This window comes from Naegleria gruberi (genome assembly GCF_000004985.1).
Source record: "Naegleria gruberi genomic scaffold NAEGRscaffold_60, whole genome shotgun sequence".
Taxonomy (NCBI): Eukaryota; Heterolobosea; class Eutetramitea; order Acrasida; family Naegleriidae; genus Naegleria; species Naegleria gruberi.
In genome coordinates, this window is record NW_003163267.1 from 96,644 (window position 1) to 116,096 (window position 19,453).

The 19,453-nt window shown below is 32.9% G+C and overlaps 8 protein-coding genes and 1 non-coding gene across 9 annotated transcripts; 5 read left to right on the plus strand and 4 right to left on the minus strand.

Annotated features, from left to right (window-relative positions):
- Position 1: 1 nt before the first annotated feature.
- NAEGRDRAFT_73338 (uncharacterized protein) lies at positions 2–1,753 on the minus strand (the record flags this gene model as incomplete). The annotated part of the gene is made up of 1 exon (XM_002671575.1): positions 2–1,753. One exon carries the CDS (start codon positions 1,751–1,753, stop codon positions 2–4), a length of 1,752 nt encoding a protein of 583 aa, XP_002671621.1.
- A 956-nt stretch (positions 1,754–2,709) lies between these two features.
- Positions 2,710–3,078, minus strand: NAEGRDRAFT_73339 (uncharacterized protein; the record flags this gene model as incomplete). The annotated part of the gene is made up of 1 exon (XM_002671576.1): positions 2,710–3,078. The coding sequence occupies one exon, from the start codon at positions 3,076–3,078 to the stop codon at positions 2,710–2,712; it is 369 nt and encodes a 122-aa protein (XP_002671622.1).
- A 432-nt stretch (positions 3,079–3,510) lies between these two features.
- NAEGRDRAFT_52785 (uncharacterized protein) lies at positions 3,511–4,833 on the minus strand (the record flags this gene model as incomplete). The annotated part of the gene is made up of 1 exon (XM_002671577.1): positions 3,511–4,833. The coding sequence occupies one exon, from the start codon at positions 4,831–4,833 to the stop codon at positions 3,511–3,513; it is 1,323 nt and encodes a 440-aa protein (XP_002671623.1).
- A 645-nt stretch (positions 4,834–5,478) lies between these two features.
- NAEGRDRAFT_73341 (uncharacterized protein) lies at positions 5,479–6,027 on the plus strand (the record flags this gene model as incomplete). Its single annotated transcript, XM_002671512.1, has 1 exon — positions 5,479–6,027. The coding sequence occupies one exon, from the start codon at positions 5,479–5,481 to the stop codon at positions 6,025–6,027; it is 549 nt and encodes a 182-aa protein (XP_002671558.1).
- Positions 6,028–8,403: 2,376 nt separating this feature from the next.
- NAEGRDRAFT_52786 (uncharacterized protein) lies at positions 8,404–10,832 on the plus strand (the record flags this gene model as incomplete). The annotated part of the gene is made up of 2 exons (XM_002671513.1): positions 8,404–9,425; positions 10,094–10,832. 2 exons carry the CDS (start codon positions 8,404–8,406, stop codon positions 10,830–10,832), a joined length of 1,761 nt encoding a protein of 586 aa, XP_002671559.1.
- Positions 10,833–11,056: 224 nt separating this feature from the next.
- Positions 11,057–11,127, plus strand: NAEGRDRAFT_t634. The gene has a single exon. It is a non-coding gene; the product is annotated as a tRNA-Gln (tRNA).
- Positions 11,128–12,934: 1,807 nt separating this feature from the next.
- Positions 12,935–14,971, plus strand: NAEGRDRAFT_52787 (uncharacterized protein; the record flags this gene model as incomplete). The annotated part of the gene is made up of 1 exon (XM_002671514.1): positions 12,935–14,971. The coding sequence occupies one exon, from the start codon at positions 12,935–12,937 to the stop codon at positions 14,969–14,971; it is 2,037 nt and encodes a 678-aa protein (XP_002671560.1).
- Positions 14,972–16,368: 1,397 nt separating this feature from the next.
- Positions 16,369–17,386, plus strand: NAEGRDRAFT_81470 (uncharacterized protein; the record flags this gene model as incomplete). The annotated part of the gene is made up of 1 exon (XM_002671515.1): positions 16,369–17,386. One exon carries the CDS (start codon positions 16,369–16,371, stop codon positions 16,987–16,989), a length of 621 nt encoding a protein of 206 aa, XP_002671561.1. The 3' UTR covers positions 16,990–17,386.
- A 28-nt stretch (positions 17,387–17,414) lies between these two features.
- Positions 17,415–19,112, minus strand: NAEGRDRAFT_59403 (uncharacterized protein; the record flags this gene model as incomplete). The annotated part of the gene is made up of 1 exon (XM_002671578.1): positions 17,415–19,112. The coding sequence occupies one exon, from the start codon at positions 19,110–19,112 to the stop codon at positions 17,415–17,417; it is 1,698 nt and encodes a 565-aa protein (XP_002671624.1).
- Between the last annotated feature and the right edge of the window lie 341 nt (positions 19,113–19,453).

Genomic DNA, 19,453 nt, shown 5'->3' on the forward strand with positions numbered 1-19,453 from the left:
ATTATTTGGTCGGAATTTTAAGTGAATCCAGATTCAAATCACTTCTCAAATTCTTCACCTTATTACTCTCAAACTTGACCTTATTCTTCTTAACATGTTGCTTTTGAGTTTGTTTCTGAAATTCCACAGTTTGCTTGAATCGATGATGAGTATCCAACATCAAGACACATATTTCACTTTCCACATTATCAAACAGAGTATCAGTCAAATGTTCATTCTCACCACTTGCAAAGTAATCCAATTGTTCCTTAACTCTATCTGCAGCACTCTTATTAATATTCACTGATTTGTCTCCATTGATATCGAGGAAATCAGTGTAAATTTCAAAGGCAATTTCGTACTTTTTCTTTTCAATTTCATGGAGATCCTTCTCAGTGTAGCCCTTCTTCTTCTTCTTTTTGTGTTGATGGTCCAAGTTGGAGGAGTTGGCAGTTGCAGAGCTACCTGAATCGGAGAGAGAATCAGAATGAGAATTTGGACTCATGTCATCATAGAGGAATACTTGAATTTCAAAGGACTTTTCACACAGGATTTTGTAATCTGTAATTTTGTCCAATAGTAAGTAATTATCCAAACTCAATTCTTGTTTACAATGGTCCCTGAATAGCTTTCTCAATTTGTTATCCCTCATAGTATCCATCAAGAGGAAGGCGTTGGCTGCCTTGAGCTTTTTCGTATTACTTGCATCCTTTCGAATAGAGACAATGATTGAGGCAATCACTGATGGCAACACAATGCAAATGGAAACACACACCACAATGAGTGAAATTGTAGTGATGGTTACATTAACGCTTCGAGAACTATCTTCCAATTCATTCAGATAGTCAACTGTTGGCTGGAATTCTTCACTGTATCCTGCAATGTCATATTTGTAAGCGTCAGATTCTAATAACGTCATGGCATATGAATAGTTTCCAATATTTGCCAATTCTAACATTTGAGTTTCAAGAGCAATGGCCTTGGAAGTTCTCAAATCAGCAACTGAAACATTATGAGTATAGGTATATCGCAAATTAGTTGGCAAATAGGCCAACATTTTCGTAATTTCAGTATTGAACTTGGTCTTACTCGTTTCGTATTTTGCAGTATAATTGGCTGTCAGTTGCAAATTGTTATTGGTATAGACAGATGATCTGCAAGCTGCCACCATTCTTTCTCTATACAATGTAATGTTCAAATCCATACTACCAATTGCTGTTTGTAATTCCGAGTTGACCACATAGTAAGCCACAATCAGGATAAGAAGAGCCATAAAGGCAAGGAAATTTACAATAAGGGAACTCAAATTCAAAAATTTGACAGGAGTCAATTCAATCGTGGAACCGAAACAAGTTCTAATTTTGAGCATGGTTGTGGAGGAATGACTTTTAGTGGTAGTCTTTGAACCAATACCAGAGGCAGATCTAGGTTGTTTCTTCTCACCATTATATGGATTACCAGTTGCCACATCATGTTCCTCAGCAAAATTGGCATTTCTATTCGATTTGTCCATCAGAGCCATCGATCTCATCTCAATGGACACAGAACTGGACTGATGCAAATGATTATTATCATGAGATTGCAAAGAACTCGTCGAAGTATTCAAATCAGTTGGCAAATGATGAGAACCATTGGCATAAAGTGAATAATCACAATTATTTGGATCAATTTTGTGAAGTTCTTCAATGACATTTTGGATGGTTGACTTTTCATGGAGTGAATTCGAAGGAGTGGAAAGAGAAGGATGTTCTGTGATATTCTCTTGTTGCTGCATTTTGGGAGGTGATTGAGTTGGATTGTTTTTTTGAGTTTGGATATTCAATAGTATGGAGGGTTATTAATATCACAATAGTTTTGAATAGCTTGTGTGTGATAAGAAGATGAAGATTAAATGTGCGCGCTGTTGGGTTAATGTAATAGAGCATGTAAGAGATTGAGAAAAGGAGTCCTTCATCTTATTTACAATTAGTTTCGTACTTCTAACAACTCCATTGGAAACTGGTTGGAAAATTCCCAAATTCAAACATTCAAGCATTGCAGCTTTGTTAAATATCAAACATAAAAGTCATTTGTAAAGTACGTCCACTCTTTCGCGCACTAAATTTTTGACTCATGTGAAAAATCGATGGTCAATTGTTACGTTCTTGCATGAAGCGGTATTTTAAAATTAAGATCCTCATGTGGTAAAGTAAATGAGAATTTGTTGATTTGGAGACATTTTAGGAAGATGACAGTTCTCCCATAACGAAGAAGCGTACTGATTGAAATTGTTCTTTGGTTTCGAATAATGTTAATATTACTGTAGTTTAATGTTAGAACTGTAGTTTCTGTTCACTGTGAAATATTTCCGCCACCAACACTTACTGCAACAAAATTACGTAGAAATCACACTCGGGATGAAAAGAGATTAATCTCCACTGGTATTTTAAAGTAATATTTAATTATTCGAATGGTTTCTTATTCTATAACTAAGGTCAAATTACTTGCCGATTTTAGAACGTCGACATTCGGCGAAAGAGAGATTGAGCCGAATAACAAAACTTTCCATAAATTTTCACTGCATGACCAATTTATTTGATATTGGAAACTGATATTGACGCAGACGAAACAATTCTTCACTCGCATTACATTGTTTTGTGTGGATATACTTGTCTAATTTTCTTCTCTGGATGTAATTTTCATCTACAGTGAACCCAGTCGAAACTGTAGATTGATGGTTTGTTGATTCGTCTAGTTTCGAATCAATTGTTGGAAAGGACTCTTATCAGTGTTTTCTTTCATGGTTGACCTAGGTGATGATGAGAATTTGTATCGTCTAATTGGTTGTTGTTGGGCTGGAGGAGACGAATCATTTTGTGGAAATTGGACGAAACTTGCTTTGGCAGGAAAGGGATTTTGAATTGGTTGGAGAAAAACCTTGCTAGGCGACGGTGGCAAAAGATGTTTTGGAGAGGGAGATTGAGTTTCGAATAGTTTCTTGGGAGGTAATTGAAACGAAACTCTTGAAATTGAATTCACCCCAGTAGATTCTTCTTGATCGTTATTCATAATTTCAGGAATCTCTACCAGAGACTCATAATACGATGCAGCAGAACCCATTCTTAATATTCGAAACTAATCTATATTTAGTTGACTTCAGTTTGGTGTGGACTCGCAAACACCTCAATTCTTGTCGTTTTATTTTTTTTTGATTTGTGGTTTAACAGCAAAACTTTAAATTCCAATTAAGGCTATTTTGAATATGTTCACTTTTGGCGGGAGATGTGAATCCAAGCTTAACATATCTTATTAAAATAACAACTCTGGATAGAGATGATGGTGAGAGATAACTTTGGTTTATATGAAATATTATTCCCACTCAACAATATTATTCCCCATTGGATTTATTAAAGTTTTGTAAATCGAAACTTCTTATTAAGAAAAATTGAAATGTTAACATGATTAAAAAATTTCAATTTTAGAATGAAATTCAATCTCTCTCGTATCCATGAAAAATTCAACAATTTCGAAAAGATTGAGCGAATCGTTTTATTACATGAAATTCGAATACCTTTCAAATTCCCAATCAGTCACACAATGATGCACATATTTATCCCATTCTGCTCTCTTAGCCATCTTGAACATGTTGAAATTATGCTCCAGGAAAACTTCCTTCATGAGTGGATCCTTTTCAAATTCCTTAATGGCTTCCAATAAATTTTCAGGTAATAGTTCGAGACCTTCCTTCTTCAATTCCTCATCCGAATAGTCAAAGACATTGTCTGTTCTGGCAGGTGGTGCTTCCAATTGATCTTCCATGCCTTGAACACCAGCAGCAATTAAGACACTAAATAAAAGATAGGGATTGGAGAGGAGATCTGGTGAACGAATCTCAACTGCAGCATCATTGGCACTGGTAAAGAGTGGAACTCTCAATAGGGCAGTTCTATTCTTGTATCCCCAACAGGCAATGGTTGGAGCTTCAAATCCATTCACCAATCTCTTATAGGAATTGATGGTTGGATTGGCAATGGCTGTAATTCCCTTCACATGTTTCAAAATGCCGGCAACGTAGGATTTTCCTTGAGCTCCCAATTCATCTTGAGCTCCTTCAAAGTTACCAAAGGCGTTGATTTCCTTTCCAGTTTCGTCTTGCTTGAACATTCTCATGTGAATATGTTGTCCACTTCCAGCTTGATCTCTGAATGGTTTTGGCATGAAATTAATTTCCAATCCATGTCTGTCAGCAATCACATGAGACAATGACTTGAACATGACCAAATTATCAGCTTGTTTCAACAAATCAACATGATTCATTTCAATTTCGTATTGACCTATTCCACATTCGTGATGCAAAACTTGAACTGGAATATTCAATCGTCTACATTCCAAAGAAAGGTCCATAATGAAAGCTTGTCCCTTAGCAAATGGATACATGGTTGAATATTTACATTGATCGAGTGGTTTTCTAGTTTCCTTATCTAACAAGTAGAATTCAGGTTCAATCTTGAATGTCATTCTTCTATTCTTTGCTGTCAAATACTTTTCAACAGTTCTTTCCAAGATATATCTACAATCAGAATCAAAATGAGCTCCAGAATCTTTACCAACAACGTGGCACAAGACAACAATTCTTCTCATTGGCTTTTTTAACATTGGACAATTGACAGATTCAGGATTTGGATTGGAAATCATTGAAATTGGAGGTAATTCAAAGATTGCTTTTGGATCTGGTCTCAAACGAAGATCACTCTGATTAACCAATGCAAATCCAACTGAAGATCCATCAATGGAAGCTCCTTTCTTCATGCAATCATCTTGTAATAATTCTTCAATGGTGATTGGTGGTGGATTTGAGAGAGTTGGAGTGGTCATACAGTGTAATTTACCATGATTATCGACGAAACTGATGTCAATTCATTGGAAAATTGATTCAATTTCATTAAAACAACGTCATTAAAGATACCGATTGTAAAGCATTGAATTCAAGTGAAGGTGTGAAGGACTCTTACGCATTTTCGATAAAGTAAATTGGTTCGTTAGGGAGGTAGGTGGAGGCCATTTCGTTGATTTTTTTCTATTTGAAAATGTAAAAATTTTCATTAATTACTACTATTTATGGATCCCAAATTGAGAATTTCCTATTTTGTCTCTGACAATGACGGAACCATTTCTGGTATTGTAACTGCAGAGATGATAATTGATTGTTTCTTTGCAAATAAATAAATTGAATGTTGCAATACATAAAAAATATAATTGGTAAAAATAATATTGAAAATAATATTAAATTATTTAATTTTGCGATTGTTTACTTTTTTGGCATATTGAAAAATATTATATTCAGGAGAAATTACAAAATTGAAAGTGCAAAATATCATTCTCATAATCTCAAGTTATGAAATTATCAAATTAATTAAATGACTTCATCTGAGCAATTTCACGTGTTTGGTAATTATCCAAAAATGGAAAGATAATAAATTTGAACGAAAGGAGAGGAAAATTGATAGCAAGAAGAAAAAAATGAATAGTCTGCTATCAAAGTCTTTCAAATTGATGCAAAGATGTTCTTCCAAACAACAAGTGCGGAGATTATTTTCAATGTCACTTGTCCACAGAAATGACACACCAGTAATTATTGAAGATGAAGAAAAATCATATGCATTACCAGTCATGTTTCGAAACGTTCTTGAGGATGACATTTCAAAATCTTCTAATCAATCTGTGGATATGAATTTAACTAACGAAATTATGGATCACAATTTCACAATGTTTGATATGATTGGCGACAAGGAATTACTATGCAAACAAGCAATTGTTTGGTTGAATTTCCACTCTGATAAGACAGTTAAGGATTTGGAAGTATATTTAAGGGATTGTCTCAAATTAAACCATTGTAAACTTAAATTTGATGCAAAATCTAAAAAATTAACAATTTCAGAAAAGGAAGGAAATTCATCAAAATCAATCTTTTTCAAGGATACTACAATTGAATCATCCCATGAAAAGATGGATGGCATGAGTGTTCTTTCAAGGTGTAAAGCATATCCAATGTTCTCATTCATGGATTGAGAATTTCAATTTTCCTAACATTCCTGTAAATAAACTTTGTAATCATATTCGACATCAATCTAGCTTTAAAAATTAATTCTATTTAATTTCAATTTTGTTTTTTGTCGTCCTGGGTGGGTATCTATCAGATCATCCCTCATCAATACCATCTCCAATTATGAATCAATCACAAGTTTTTACTAATATTGTCGTGAGTAATCTAACACATCTTTTGTACTATCGAACGATCTTTGCATTCGGGTGTAATAAATTAAAATTCTTCATCGTGTTGTCTTTTTTATGAATTTGATGCGGGTTTAAAATCCAAAGCCATCATCATTTTGTTAATTATTAATTTTTTTTAAAATTAAAATTAAAAAAACAAGAATGTTCTCTTCATATTCTTAACAACCATAGTCGGAGGCCATTATTAATTTCTCATAATTGATATTAGAGCATTATCATCATCAATTTAACTAGCCATATTGTTTCAGTATTATTTGTAATTTTTGGCAATAATTTAATGTATTAGTGCCCATACATCATCCATAAATTACAAATGATTGTTTTCGGAATGTACAAAGAAAAACCGGATTAAACCTTAGATTGACTAGTTTGAGTATAGGTAGTAGTATTAGTATTAGTTGTTGTTGTGTCTTGTTCGGATTGATTTCTATTGAAAAAATCAAAGGAAGGATGATATAAACACATGACCAAAATTGAAAATATTAAAATTCCCAAACAATTCAAAAAATCATAAAACAATGATGAATAATTCCAGACAAAACTAACAGCACCCAATCCAACTGCAATAATTTGAAAAAATGTTGAAAATATCAAAACTGAAAGCAAAATGATAATTTTCAAAATGGGTTGTTTCCATGAATAGGATTGAGATTGATCTTTGAATTGTTTTCTTGTCTTGTTGAGGAGTATAATCACTCTTGAAAACACAATCTATTCATTATTTCAAAATAATTTTAGTTTTCATAATTTGCATTTAGAATTATGAGAATGTTAAATGAAAACTTACTGAAATTGCAATTGTTTGAACAATTAATTGAATTGCAAAGAATGCGAAACAAGCAATCACGAATATGAACAATATATCATCAGCATATGGTATCCCAACAGTTTCTGTTGTCAATGTACTATTCCTGTTTATCATAACATCTTGATAGAGTTGATCTGTTTCATTCACATTATTCACTTTCAAATAATTGTGAAATCGTTCAACAATGGAAATATTACAAAAAGTATAAGCAGTTCTTGCACACAATGCCAATGTTTGAACAATCAACAATGTATTCACGAGAATGAGAACAATTCTCTGAGCCTTCCTCAATGTCTTCCAAGTTTGATTCCTCACAATGAAAATAATCATGACAAGAATGAGTGAAATGAACAACAAGATGAAGAGAAAGGAAATCGATTGATCTATAGCACTCAACAGAGTATCATCAAAATCATCAATAGTAAACACTGGAGAGGAGACATTGTTGGTAGAAGATGACGTTTCGTTTACCTGGTAGTTTACTAGAAGAGCTAGTTCGGCAAGTTTTCCAACAGAATGCATCTTTGTTTGTTTTTTTCTTTTGTGATTAGTGAAGTATGACAACGTTACAGGAATGAAAACGAATAACAATTTGAGAGATATGGATTACTAATTGGAAGAATAGTTGCAACTAACAAATATAGAAAATATTTCCTTGAAATATTTGCAAACCCCGAAGCACTCCAGAAATATTCACAAATTCAAAAGTTAATTGTTTCTTTCAATCGATAATTATGAAGTTGCAGGTAGAAACAAGCTCTCTGCAACTGGTACTTTTCGGCAAGGAGTTATCTCGAAAAAAATGGAAGAAACCACCAGTTAAATAGTTCAATAAGGATGTACCAGAGAAGTAAGATTCAGTGATGCAATTCTATGACTACTACACTATCTAGATTTTCCCAAAAAACAATGTCTGCAAATGAGCCTGCTAGAGTTGACAGACTAGAAATATTTGCTGTAAACTCATCGAATCTTCAGTTTGAAAACATAGAGAGGGTAAACAAGCTAATTATTACAAAAAGAAATCTCAAAACTTCTATTTTCCAATTATTTACTCATTTCCTTTTGGTAAAGGATATTTGGCAATGGATTATGAAAATAATCTTGATAATTTAGTTTCATTCTTTCCATTTATGGATCAAGTTCGAAGGTTTCGTATGTCCAACCTGTTGGACTTTAGCAATGAGAAATAGAGCGCCAACGTATTGTGTTCAACACAGAGATACCACAGAACTTGGATTTATTCAAAAAAAATGCAAAGACTAAACTTTATTAGAATCCTTTGCTGCTACTTGCTTACAACAATAATCTTCATGTCAACATGTGTTGTTGAATGTAGAAACATGCATGTCATTGACAAACAAAGTCAATTGCGAGATATATCACAACCTTTCACTGTGGTTTCTATTCGAAAGTATTACACAAGTTTCGTCAATCATTTGGCACCAATTATGACCTCTGGAGTGGAATTTCTTTCAGATAGTCGACCTCTCCAAGAATATTTCAATGTTTACTGCGTTTATACTTCAGTTTTCAGCAGTGGAAATTTGGCGCCAAATGACAATTCCATATTAAGTAATCTCAACTCTTCTATTTGTTCAAGTATAAATCATTTAGACGATTCCAACATGCCAATCGATGCTGCCCATAACAGTTATCTTGTTCTGAACCAAGAACCTTCCATCATCTTCTCCCCAAATAGTTTACTTCCACTTTGGTCAATTATCTTGAAAAATGCAATGGTTGACCAGACGATGAGGTATAAAGTTTGGAATTATTCGATTTCTGAAACGTTTACAATGTATGCACTGTATGATAAAGCAACAAGTATGGAATATGTGTTGGATAGCGATCTAGTTTCGAATAGGGAAGGAATTGTAAAAGAATTGGAAGAGGAAATATGGAACGATTGTAAATTATTCGAAAGAGTGTACGAAATTCAAATGAGAGAAGGTTTAGGATTGGGATTTTCGTCAATCTCCATTTCTGAAAATAGGATTTGCAATGAAACATTACAAAATTCAACATTTATGGAAGAATATCATCAAGCAATTTTGAGAATTGATTTATACTTGAATTTAATGTTGAATTATTCGAATCTTGTGAATACTACTGGAAGTTTAACTCAAATGCTTCCAAGTTCCACTTTCTATTTTATGGATAATCTTATTGCTACCTTTAATCCAACCTTTCTAGTGGAAGCTATTCGAAATGTTTTACAAAATGGAGGATTTAACACATATTTGTCCTATTCGAAACCTTCCTCGAACTATGATATGGAATACTTCTCCATGCTTCAAAAATCAGATCTGAAACCAGTTTCTCAACTCATGATTCATCCAAATTGTTTCTGCTATTACAACTTGTATGCCTCTCAATATTATTTCAGAGATTCTTACCTTCTCAAACTAATCTTCAATGATATAATCTATTTTGGAATATTTTTTATTGGAGTTTTCATCTTCCTCTTTAATTGTGTGAGTTACTGCTTGGATTGTAAACTTTTTGTAAAGAAGAGAATTCTCCTTCCCTTATTAGGACCTCCAACGTTGATTGTAATCTCAGCATGTTACACTGTATTTTTGAGATCGAAATTTTCAGTGGCCACTTATTGGATTCTTGTGATTATTGCTGTTTTTCCTGCTCCAATTCTAATTGGTACTTATTTAGTTTCCTTATTTAGATTTTCCTATTGAAAAATATGGATTTGTGGCAGAAAAAGATTTTCAAATCACCCAAAATTCAGAAACACTTGGCTTCCACATGTACTTCAATGGTATTTTCCATAATTACAACCTTAATTGTCCTTGTCATTTGTTTGGCACCGATTGTCACTACTTCTGTGGCTATTTTGTTTAGTTCCGCAAATATTCCACAAGAATTGTTTATTCTATTGATGGGATTTGAAGTTCTCTTCATGCTATTGTTTGCATTGATATTTTTCATAGTTGACTTGATCAATACTGGAGCTGCAATGATTAAGAGGAAAGGTTTAGGATATTATTTCTTCTATGATGATCCTTTCTATTACAGAATTGACTTGTTTATCATGATCTTAATGATGGGATCTGTCATTCCAATCATTGTTGGTTCAGTTGAGGATGGAACTCCCTATTTCATTGTTCGAAAGGTCTTTACAGTAGTTTTCTTTGTCATGTTCTATGCAATCATTGGTGGAACTGTGACAATTGCTCACTGGATCAACAAGTTCAGAAGACTGAAATCCAAATACAGAAATGCACAAGTTACCACATTGGAATCATTCTTGGAAGATCAGCAATTTAGAGAAATGTTTCGAACCTATTCCAAAAATGAATTTTCATTGGAAAATATTATCATGTATGAAGAATTGGAAAAGCTAAAAAAGAACAATAAGGTAACCCCTCAGGAATTGAAATCTCTTCAAGAGAAATTCCTCCTTTCATCCTCTGTTCATGAAGTTAATTATCCATCGGCAGTTAAGAAGAACTTTCAAGAATTATTGGATTCGTATAAGGATGAGGACGTTTCTTCCAATGACAGTGATTCAACCACACAAACAAAATCATCCAATTCCCTTAAACAATCAACAGGACTTCCAAAGAAGGGAACTGTTATGTTGGAAAAGATGTTAGAATTGGTCATGCCAGAATTATTGAAAAACATGTTTGACACATTTTCTCGCTTAAAGACAACACCTGAATTTGGGCATTGGTTTGAGATGAAGCAAATACAGACAACAGAATTGGGAGAGGAACAACACCAAGAACAACCAAAAGATGAGAAAGTTTAAAAACAGCTTAATCCAATAAAAATAACATCTCAAAGTATGGGCAGAAATCCTGTATTGTTGGATTTGTTCTCTATTCCAAGTCTACCTTGAATTTTAACCTTTTTCCTTCCTGAATGATGGATTGTTCACCAAAATGTCTTAAAATTGAACCATATTCAATTCATCACACTCAATATTTCGAGGTAAACACGTTAATGAGGAAATAAGATTCAAACTATTGTGCTCGTCTCGTGGTGTAATGGTAGCATAGTGGACTTTGAATCCATTGACGGAGGTTCGATTCCTCCCGAGACGGTAAACGTGGCGAGCGTAAAAAATTTTGGTTTTTACAATGTGTAATAGCTCCAGATAAATTAAACAATAACACCAACCAGCTGACGCAGATTAATAACGCATATGGAAAGAGAATAAACCATTGGTTGGCTATTATTGTAATGTTTGTTGTTCGGTTCAATGGTTATCTTCTGGAAACCAGTTCCATATTTGGCAAGTTGCAATATTCACACTTATCGAAAAAGTATGAATATCTCTAAAAAAACAGCCGGCTAGCAGCCTTGCAAGGTCATCTAATTGGTTTCCTTTCATTCCAACATTATCACAACAAAAACAAATAACACTGCATTCGTTAGAAACAGTGAAGAAACTTGCCCACCTTTCAAATTTCAAAACTTTTACTGCCACTACTGACGACTCTTCAAATAACAATGTCTCCTCTCCAGTGTTTACTATTGATGATTTTGATGATACTCTGTTGAGTGCCATAGATCAGTCGATTTCCTTTCTCTTCATCTTGTTGTTCATTTCACTCATTCTTGTCATGATTATTTTCATTGTGAGGAATCAAACTTGGAAGACACTGAGGAAGGCTCAAAGAATTGTTCTCATTCTCGTGAATACATTGTTGATTGTTCAAACATTGGCATTGTGTGCAAGAACTGCTTATACTTTTTGTAATATTTCCATTGTTGAACGATTTCACAATTATTTGAAAGTGAATAATGTGAATGAAACAGATCAACTCTATCAAGATGTTATGATCAATAGGAATAGTACATTGACAACAGAAACTGTTGGGATACCATATGCTGATTTAGTGGGAATGTTTTTCTCGAATGGAATTGAAACCTTTTTAATACTGTTAGCTCTCTTGGTGATTAATGAAATTGTGCACTACATTTCTCATCTATTCTTCAATCTGATCAAATATTCACAAGGAATATTGAAATCAAAGAGAACCAAAATTATCAGAAAGATATTCGATATTTCCTTTTTCATTAGTTCTGGAGTTTTCTTTGTCTTGCTTATTGCAATTTTAGTAATGCTCATAATAGTCAAACTGAAAGTAATTGAAGATATATTGTTCATATTCGTGATTGCTTGTTTCGCATTCTTTGCAATTCAATTAATTGTTCAAACAATTGCAATTTCAGTAAGTTTTCATTTAACATTCTCATAATTCTAAATGCTAATACTCATTACTCATTTTGAAATTCAAATAGATTGTATTTTCAAGAGTGATTATACTCCTCAACAAGACAAGAAAACAATTCAAAGATCAATCTCAATCCTATTCATGGAAACAACCCATTCTGAAAATTATCATTTTGCTTTCAGTTTTGATATTTTCAACATTTTTTCAAATTATTGCAGTTGGATTGGGTGCTGTTAGTTTTGTTTGGAATTATTCATCATTATTTTATGATTTTTTGAATTGTTTGGGAATTTTAATATTTTCAATTTTGGTCATGTGTTTATATCATCCTTCCTTTGATTTTTTCAATAGAAATCAATCCGAACAAGACACAACAAATACTAATACCGATACTAACAATACTCAAACTAGTCAATCTAAGGTTTAATCCGGTTTTTCTTTGTACAATCTTCCTTATGGTAGAATATGTTCCAAAAATTACTATTAATACTATTATTTAAATCATGATGAGATGATGTGGTGAAATTCTTGGAGTTAACAGATGTGAAACTACTCCAACAATCAACAGGGTCGGGTTGCCAATATTTTGGTGTAATTTTTTCATATGAACAATCCAAAATAGGAATTTATTATTATTTAAAATAATTTAAAAATTGCAATTTAAAAAAAAATGCAACTAGAACTAACAGAAGAAGTTCGGACGCTCATTTCTGAAATCTTGGAAGATGCTTATTTGGAAGGTGATACATACCAATTGATTGGAGAAATCTATGAAACCTATTTACAATTTAGTGAAGAGATGAATAATAATGAAACGGAAACACTGGACAGATTTATAACCACAGAAAAAGGAACGGATGATCTGACCAGTTTATTCAAATTACTTTATACATATGATTCGGAATTGGATGAATCGTTCGGATTTCAACATGGTGAAATTCCTCTCATGTTGATGAAACCCTTCATGATGATGGAAAATACTTCTCCGAATAATTGTAATTTAATATTTCGGCCATTCCCTAAATTTAAAAAAGAAATTCCATCATGGATATTTAAATATTCCTTTTATACATTTGAAACGGTGGAGGAATTACCTTTGAATGATTTTCTGGAAACTTTCTTTGTGTTTTTAAGTCATTTTGAAAGACGATTTTGGGGAGATGAAACTTTGTGTCCTAAATGGGGAGAAGCTGAACAAATCCTGTTCGATAAATGCATGACTATCTTTGGTAGAATTCAATTGAACACTCGTCCAAAAAAGCATGTAGAGAAATTTGAATTGCTCAAATTAATCTTTGAACACCTTGAAAATACAGAAACTCAAAAGAGTCATGTCATTACGTATTTTAGTGATTCTTTAACCAAGCTTTTTGCATTGGAATTTGAAAAATTAAAGTACATGGAAAGAAATGAAGAAAGAGCCAAAAGACTTGAGAAAACATTGAGTCTAATGGAGGGATTGAATTCAAGAGAGAGAACATTTCTTGGAGAATTATTTAGTATCGTTGGAGATTCATTGGAAGATTTGGAAATTAGACATTCTGCTTTACGCTTAACTCAAAATTGTAGTTTTAGTGTTGATTTTCTGTCTATGTGTGCCAAGTGTTGCGATTCTAAATTTCCAAAATCAATTATCCAAACAGCATTTCAAATATGTGTAATAATGAAGGGCTTCATTGACCCTGATAGAATGAGCATGCAAGATAGCAACGAGTTGAGTCGCTTATTGGTAAATGCTGCTATTAATTTTAATGTGGAAAATGTTGCAAACGCCCTCACTCTTTTTACCTTCATTATATTACGTCAAGATTTTCTTTTTCCACAGGGTGAGGATGAATTAGTACACATAATTTATTTACTTAGAGCAGGTAAATACATTTCTGAAATTAGAAATCCTCAATTTGGCTGTTTGGCTCATGTTATACGATTCATTTATAGTAACTGTACTAGTGGGACTATTTCTATAGTTTTACCCAGATATTTTGAAGAAATCAAGAAAAACACTAATGCACCAACAGCTGATTTAGTAGAACAATTAGCTGAAGCATACCTAACAATGAAAAAATTAATAAGCCTACCATTATGTAGCCCTAAGAACAGAGAAACTTTGAACACTCTTTCTAATGATATTATTTTGTACGTTTATGAGTATTTCAAAAATAGACCATATGTTTCTGACAATTTGACGCGAGTAATTATTTCAAACAGATTGTATCATGATCTTCCAAAACTAGAATCTTCCAAATCAAATCTGGAAGTTTTGTTTACAGCATGTGCAAATCCTACATCCTTTAGGTATTTGGATTTTATGAATTTATTAGCCGAAATGTTGATAGTTGGACTGCCAGTGCTTGTGGACCAATTAAAAAGACCAACAACAGTTATTTTGAGCGATCCCGAATTTAGTTTGATTCAAGTTGGTCTCGTCAATCTTGTTGCTAGAGAATTTGCTCATACTTTATTCTACCGACACGTGGAACAATACGGCAGCGATATTGAATTTTCTAATGACACATTATGTGGAGAGTACTCTCACGATCTAGCTCTATATGGATTTTTATTGTTTATGGATGATTTATTGGAAAAGGGGTGTAGTGTAATAACTCTTGTTACTATAGATATTGATGAAAATCTAAAATATAATTCCTTAATTAATTCAATTTACAAACGAGTCCTCCACAAGATTAGTGCCCATAAATTGGGTTAGATATTTTGATAAACGTACTTTACAAATAATAATAACAAAGTATTGCAAAGTAATTGCTCCAAGTTCAACATTTTATTGAATTAAAAATTATAGATTGGCTTAAGCTTGAAAGGCTTTTTGACAGCTGGAGCAGAACCAACACTCTTGGTGGAAACAGTGCTCTTCTTGACAACAACTGGAGCCTTCTTTGGCTTACCGGCTTTCTTTGGCTTAACAGTCTTGGTAGTCTTGGTTGGTTTGGTAGTTCTAACAGCTTTAGTGGAAGCTCTTCTAGCAACTGGAGCCTTTCTAAGGTTCTTCTTAGCAGCCTGAATATTATTAAGGATTAATAGATTATTAATAAGCATATTTAAAATTGAAAATACTCACAGCAGCCATACCGAAAGTGGCAAAGCACAAGACAGCGATCAAGAGACAGGCAATGATAATCTTTGCGTTCATTTTGTTTTGTTTTTTTTGTGAATAATGTTTTCAAAGAGATGGAGAGGATGCTCTGTATTTATACAGCTTATCTAAGTCGAAGAATATCACCCACTGAATCTTCAATTGATGGTGTAAACATGCCTTACTGCTTTCAATTACGCGCATAGTTCATGATGATTGGATGGTGAAACTGTGATCACAGCAGTAAAAAGATGTTACGATCAATGGATGAACTTGTTATCCCTCTCCCTCAATATTCCAATCAGTAATTCCACGCAGCAAAGGAGAGATATCGACCCCATAGTCACACTGTAATAGCTCCGATTATCAAGGAATTAGAAACATTTCGGGTTTTTTGTGTGGGGAATAAACGGGAGTGCCCAAATCAACAAAATGTATAGAAAGTTCTTCTTGTGTGTCCCTTTCTCTTATTGAACGGGATGAGCTTCATATTTTATAAGTAGTAAGGAGCCTTGAAACTCTAATGATTTTGAAGTTATTTAATTCTTACTTTGGTGGAAGATTATGAAATGGCTTGATACTGCATCTAATGGGATTAGATGAGGTAGAGAATAATATTTGTACTTTGAATTGTTGATCATTGAATTCGGCTGATCATACAATGGCTTTCTTTCTGCTATTGATAGAAGCTATGGTGTATGTTCCACTCCAGATTGGAGCTTTCCTTCGTTCTTATTGCTGGCTTTGAGTAAAACTCTAAAAAGTAGAACTAATTTCACAACTTGGACCCTTCTTGATTTTCCCGTAATCAAAAGACGATTTTCTCACGTTTTGAACAAGTCGTCATTGGAAATGGATTTGAATTAAGATACAATATGAAAACATTTTGTGCTTGAAAAGAAACAAGACTAAAATGATACTAGTATAAATATGTTGATCTTCCTTTTTCATAAAAATTCCAAAATCAAGAAGTAATCTTACTAAAAACTTTGCATAAAATTAAACATAAAAAAATGGGTTTCGAATTTAGAAGATTTAAACAAATCAATGCTCAAGAATATCAACTTGCAGTTTCCGAAAACAAAGATCAAATGGAGACAAAGGATGATAGTTATTTCATCATTGTGGATAAAGAAGGAAAGATTGTTATTCCAGACACCATTGGAATCAAATTGGCAGACATGACAGATTTGGAAATTAAGGTTCAAAAAAAAAAGAAAGCAGGCATTGAAAAGTGGAAGAAAATTCATATTGCAGAAAAAGTCGATGCTTCAGATCAGGAAAGTTTATTGAAAACCATTGAGAATCAATTGAAAATCAATGATATATTAGATATTTCGTTAAGTTCAGACACTCATAAAGCAATTATTGCTCTCACTCATAAAATTAGGAAACAGACACAACTACAAGCTCAAAAGTATGAACTTGGTTTCTTTTCATTGAAATTTGAGAATATGAATGAAGCTTATTATAAAACTGTCAATATTGAAGGAGAAAAAGAGATTGACAACATTGATAAGCAACTTATTGAAAAGGATCTACCACTCTCATCTCAGGATATTCAGGTGTTAACATGTGGCTATCCAGAATTGCTTACAAAGAAGTATTTAGAAATGGCACAACAATCTAAATAGAAATAAAATAGTTTTTCATTGCTCCCAACCCAAGGGAATGCACTCTGAAAATCTCTGCAATTGTAAAGTTTACCCTCTAAATTTGATCATTCAACCATAATCAAGTCATTATGACTAGATTAACGAATTGAAGTTCGCAGTCAGGTATATTGAATATTAAATCACCTTCTGTCCGATTTGTTGAATCATTTTCCAACCAGAACCCTAAATTATTCATATCCTCTTCCTGTAATTGAATATAAAACTTTGCATTCGTTCCAAAAATTTGAAGATTGTGTGAGGACCTAATTTTGAATATTTGCTTATTGTTCTCCTTGCACTGTTCCAATGTAAAGGTAATGTCCTGATCGTTAAAATTGAGCTCCTTCTTATTTTTTTCTTCTGAAAGAGTGGTATGAAGAATTCTATTACCTTTCCAAAAAAGATTAATAAATAAATGTTAATATAAACTTACTAAAAACGGTTGAGTTTGGAAACTTTTTAAATTTTTTGATAAATGCCTTCAAAATCTTTTGCTTTGCAAGTGAAGTAATTTCGGATTGGTTCAATAACAATTCAAGGCTATTCTCTGAAAGATCAGTAATTGTGAGCGATGGCCCCACAGCAAAACAACTTGCAATAGCAATGTGAATCTGTTCAATACGGTCTAATTTGAAAAGAATGCAGAATCTCAATAAAATTGATGCTTCTTTCACAATTTTTAAAATGCATTCGTCATCACCTAAATATCGTGCCAGTTCAATTAATTTAAATTTCATATCAAAATCCGTTATTGATACCGTATCGCTTGTTAGATAATTTACATAGGTGTCAAACACTTGAATGTGATTTGTTGGTTCTTGAAAAATATCATTTTCAATAGGTCTCAAATCAAGAATAATTTGATTTTCATCTTTTTCATTGAAATCCTTCCAATTTGAGCTCAACATGGTTGATAAATATTTTGATTTTTTCAAATACATTTTTGAAAGTCTAAAATCTCGTTCTTCAAATCTAATAATCACTAGTTCCATATCATTTTCATCTATAATTTGTAAATCCTCATTGTGTAAATCCTCAATTACAAACTGATCATTAGGATTTTCAATAAATTTAAAATTATTAGTATTCACACTCTTTAAACGCCAGAATAGTGCCTTTTTCAGATCTTTTTCAACTCCATATCCGTTAGAATATGCATTTGCAACATTATTTTGAGATTGTTTTACATCCTTTTCAGCACCTTTCATGTACCACTCGAAAGCCTTTTCTAAATTTTTCTCAACTCCCCTTCCATTACGATATAAAAAGCCAATATTAGTATATGAATCTGTATTGCCATTTTCAGAAGCTGTTAGATACCATGTCATAGCTTTTGCATAATCTTTCTCAATTCCTTCTCCATTCTCGTAGGACCATCCAACATTGAATTGTGCATCTGCATGACCATTTTTGGCAGCTCTCAAATACCATTCTACTGCTTTGGATAGATCTTTTTCTACTCCTTCTGCATAATCATACGCACATGCAACATTGAATTGTGCTTTTGCATAACCATTTTTAGCGGATTTCAAATACCACTCAAATGATTTAGGTTTATCTTGTTCAACTCCAACTCCCTTATCGTATGATGCTCCAATGTTGAACTGTGCAATTTCATTACCATTTTCTGCAGCTTTTAAATACCATTCCATGGATTTCGAAAGATCCTTAGCAACCCCTTCACCTGAACGATAGAGAACTCCAATATTATTTTGTGATTTTGCAAGATTCCTATCGGCAGCTTTCAGATACCATTCCATTGCTTTCTTATAATCTTGTTCTACTCCTAAACCATGATGATAGAAATAACCAACTTTATGTATTGATTCTAAACATCCTTGCTCTGCACCTTTAGAAAACCATTCAAAGGCCTTCTCACTATCTTTTTCAACTCCACTTCCATCCATATATTTGCACCCTAGAGTGTAATACGATTCGGTGCTTTGATTTACGGCTTGTTTTTTACTACTTGGTTCGTTTTTAATAATTTGTTGTTGCGGATCATTACTTTCCGAAGATGAAGGAGTGTCTGTGTTATTAATAATCATTTGATCATTCTCATTAATTTCATCATGTTCTGGTGCCTCTCTACATCTTTTCATTTTTTTTTGTTTTTTTTGTTTTTTCAAAACTTTACAATGAGTTCAGAGTTAGCATGTTGTAGAATTCACTTCGTTTTATTGTCAATATTTTGTTTATCAAATTGGGAACAACGAAAGGTTTTGAAAGTTACACAATTAATGTAGAATAATCGAAATTGTGAATATAGAAGTTTCCATATTTTTCATTTTACCAAGTGAGTGTTGCATCTTATTGGGACTCATATTTGTCATGATTTATCCACACCACGACCATGAGCTTAAATTTTCAATGTTTATGTAAAGTTTCAAATCGATTTTATCTGAAAGTCAATATAACACTATATTGATGACTAATAGTGTCT